The sequence below is a fragment of the Eimeria tenella genome, genomic scaffold (assembly GCF_000499545.2).
Source record: "Eimeria tenella Houghton genomic scaffold, Eth_scaff4290, whole genome shotgun sequence".
Lineage (NCBI taxonomy): Eukaryota > Apicomplexa > Conoidasida > Eucoccidiorida > Eimeriidae > Eimeria > Eimeria tenella.
In genome coordinates, this window is record NW_013545208.1 from 1 (window position 1) to 2,592 (window position 2,592).

Below are 2,592 nucleotides of genomic sequence, written 5' to 3' on the forward strand. Positions count from 1 at the left end.
GCATTGGTGCTGCTGCTGCTGCTGCTGCTGCTGCTGCTGCTGCTGCTGAGGCCTCGGGGAGGACTGTGGGGGCTTCCGCCGTCGGCGCTGCTGCTGCTGCTGCTGCTGCGGGCTTTGCTGCTGGTGCTGCTGCTGCTTCCTCTCCAGCCTCTTCCTCCTCCTCCTCTTCCGCTGCTGCTGCTGCTGCAGGCGCTGCTGCTGCTGCTGATGCTTCTTCTGCTTCGCTGCCGCCCTCGCCCTCCTCCTCATTAGGGTTTAGGGTTTGAGATGAATTAGGGTTTAGGGTTTCCTCATTTTCACTTTTGAGCTGCAGAAAACCCCCGTAAACCCTCGAGAGGCCCAGGGGGGGCCAGAGGGAAGAAAAAGCAGCAAAATTGGAGTTTGCGAAGCGCTGAAACCCTGAATTAGGGTTTGGCGAAAACCCTAAATCGGGGTTTGGCGGCAACCCCAAACCCCCGTCGGGGGCCAGCGGCGCTTGCAGAGAAACAGAAGGGTCTAGAGACACAGATTTGTAAACTCTAAACCCTAAAAAGAGGAATAGCAAAACCCTAAACCCTAGACAACTTCTGCTGCTGCCGACGCTCATCTTCAGAGCTCAGCAAGCCGCATCCTAAACCCTAAACCCTAAACCCTCGCCACGGTCAATGCGAAGGCCAAAAAGCCATGAATAACCTTTTTTAAGAAAGGCAGAGTTTCGGGTTTAGGGTTTAGGGTTTGGGGTTTAGGGTTTAGGTTAGTAGGCCTGATTGTCGGCGGCGGTCGGAGACAGCGTCGAGCCGACGAGCGAGGGTTTAGGGTTTAGGGTTTAGGGTTTAGGGTTTGCGCTCGATAAAGAAGACAAATTAAAGCGAAAGGACAGTTTTTATAAATTGCAAGCCAGAAACTGAAGAGCACTCCAAACCCTAAACCCTAAACCCTAAACCCTTGGAGGGTCCAGGCCGGTTGCGCGCGCAGCGAACCGCTGGGGCCCCCTAGGGTTTAGGGTTTAGGGTTTAACGTCTATACAACTTAATGCATTTATGCAGCGCAATATAAACTGCAAAACCAGTAAGCGGCGGTTTAGGGTTTAGGGTTTAGGGTTTAGGGTTTAGGGTTGTTGATCTCCCATTCCCGGTGGGCGTCTTCGTGCGCGGCTGAACCAGACCACTGAGCCTCCAGAGCCCAAACCCTAAACCCTAAACCCTAAACCCTAGTTTAGGGTTTATCTCTTTTCACGCTAAAATGCGGCCGCCTTCTCAAACCCTCGCTACCGCCGACACCCACGCAGCCCCTGCCTCTCACCCCGGCCTCGGGTTTGTGAGGGTTTAGGGTTTAGGGTTTAGGGTTTAGGGTTTAGGGTTTAGAGAAGATGAAACACCAGACGTGCCACAGGGGCCCCTCCCCGGGGGCCCCCTCAAGACACCACTCAGACATGACGGCGCCGGACACGAACCTTACCCGCGTAAACCCTAAACCCTAAACCCTAAACCCTGAACCCTAAACCCTAAACCCTAAACCCTCGTTGCTAAGCCCTCTATCAGAGAATAAATGGCAGGAGAGTGTGTGTGCTGAGATGTTTGAAAAATGCAAACAGCTCTGCTGCTGCTGCTGCTTCTGCTGCTCACTTAGCAGCAGCAGCAGCAGCAGCAGCAGCAGCAGCAGGTCATCCCTGGGCGCCCGGAGCCTTCGTGTTTCTGGCCTTGCTTCGAGGGTTAGGGGTCTAGGGTTTAGGGTTTAGGGTTTAGGGTTCGTGCGTTGCTGCAGGACAGCGACTTGTGGTCTGTAAGCACAGCGCCGGAAGCAGCAGCAGCAGCAGCAGCAGCAGCTGCTGCTGCTGAGGGTTTAGCAAAGGGTTTAGGGTTTGCTGCTGACGAAATCAACAGCGAATTGGGAGACCTTATTGGCGGCATGCAGCGCTACCACCACCTCGCAAACACCCTCGCAGGTTCCTAAACCCTAAACCCTAAACCCTAAACCCTAGGCTCTAGAGTCTCAGGTTTTTCTCGCAGCTGCTCTCCCTTGGCAGCCCTTCCAGCGGCGGTCGCTCGCACGCAGAATCAGGGTTTAGGGTTTAGGGTTTAGGGTTTAGGGTTTAGGGTTTGCGATTAGGGGGCATGGATCTTGTGTCGGTGGTTGAGGGTTTGCGGCTGAAGAGCTCGCAGCTGCAGCAGCAGCAGCAGCAGCGGCTGCGGGAGAAGACGAAGCAGCAGCTGCAGCAAGCCAGGCTGCGTGCGCAGCAGCAGCAGCAGCAGCTCAGAGAAAAGCTCATGGCTAGCCAGCTAGCTGCTAAAGACCAAACCATAATTAGGCTCCAGGTAAACCCTAAACCCTAAACCCTAAACCCTAGGGGCTTTCGCGGCGGGGAGGCAGTTTTGCGAGGCGCTGGCGCCGCAATCTAGGGCTTAGGGTTTAGGGTTTAGGGTCTGGGGTTTGCGCAGGCGCAGCTGCGGGCTGCTCAGCAGCGGGCCACGGAGGCGTCAGCTTCTGCTGCAGCAGCTAGCCAGCAGCAGCAGCAGCAGCAGCAGCAGTTGCTGCTGCTGCAGGGGCTTGAGCTAGACCTTTCGCCCACTCCTCGGGGGGGCCCCCGGGGGGCCCCCCGGGGGGGGCCCCCCG

General features: G+C 56.4%; 1 protein-coding gene across 1 annotated transcript; it reads left to right on the top strand.

Moving 5' to 3' along the window:
* Window positions 1-1,411: 1,411 nt before the first annotated feature.
* Window positions 1,412-2,294, top strand: ETH_00041300 (uncharacterized protein; the record flags this gene model as incomplete). The annotated part of the gene is made up of 3 exons (XM_013379992.1): window positions 1,412-1,441; window positions 1,744-1,924; window positions 2,089-2,294. Coding segments are annotated over 3 exons (417 nt in total), but the record flags the coding sequence as incomplete, so codon positions are not given.
* Window positions 2,295-2,592: the final 298 nt, after the last annotated feature.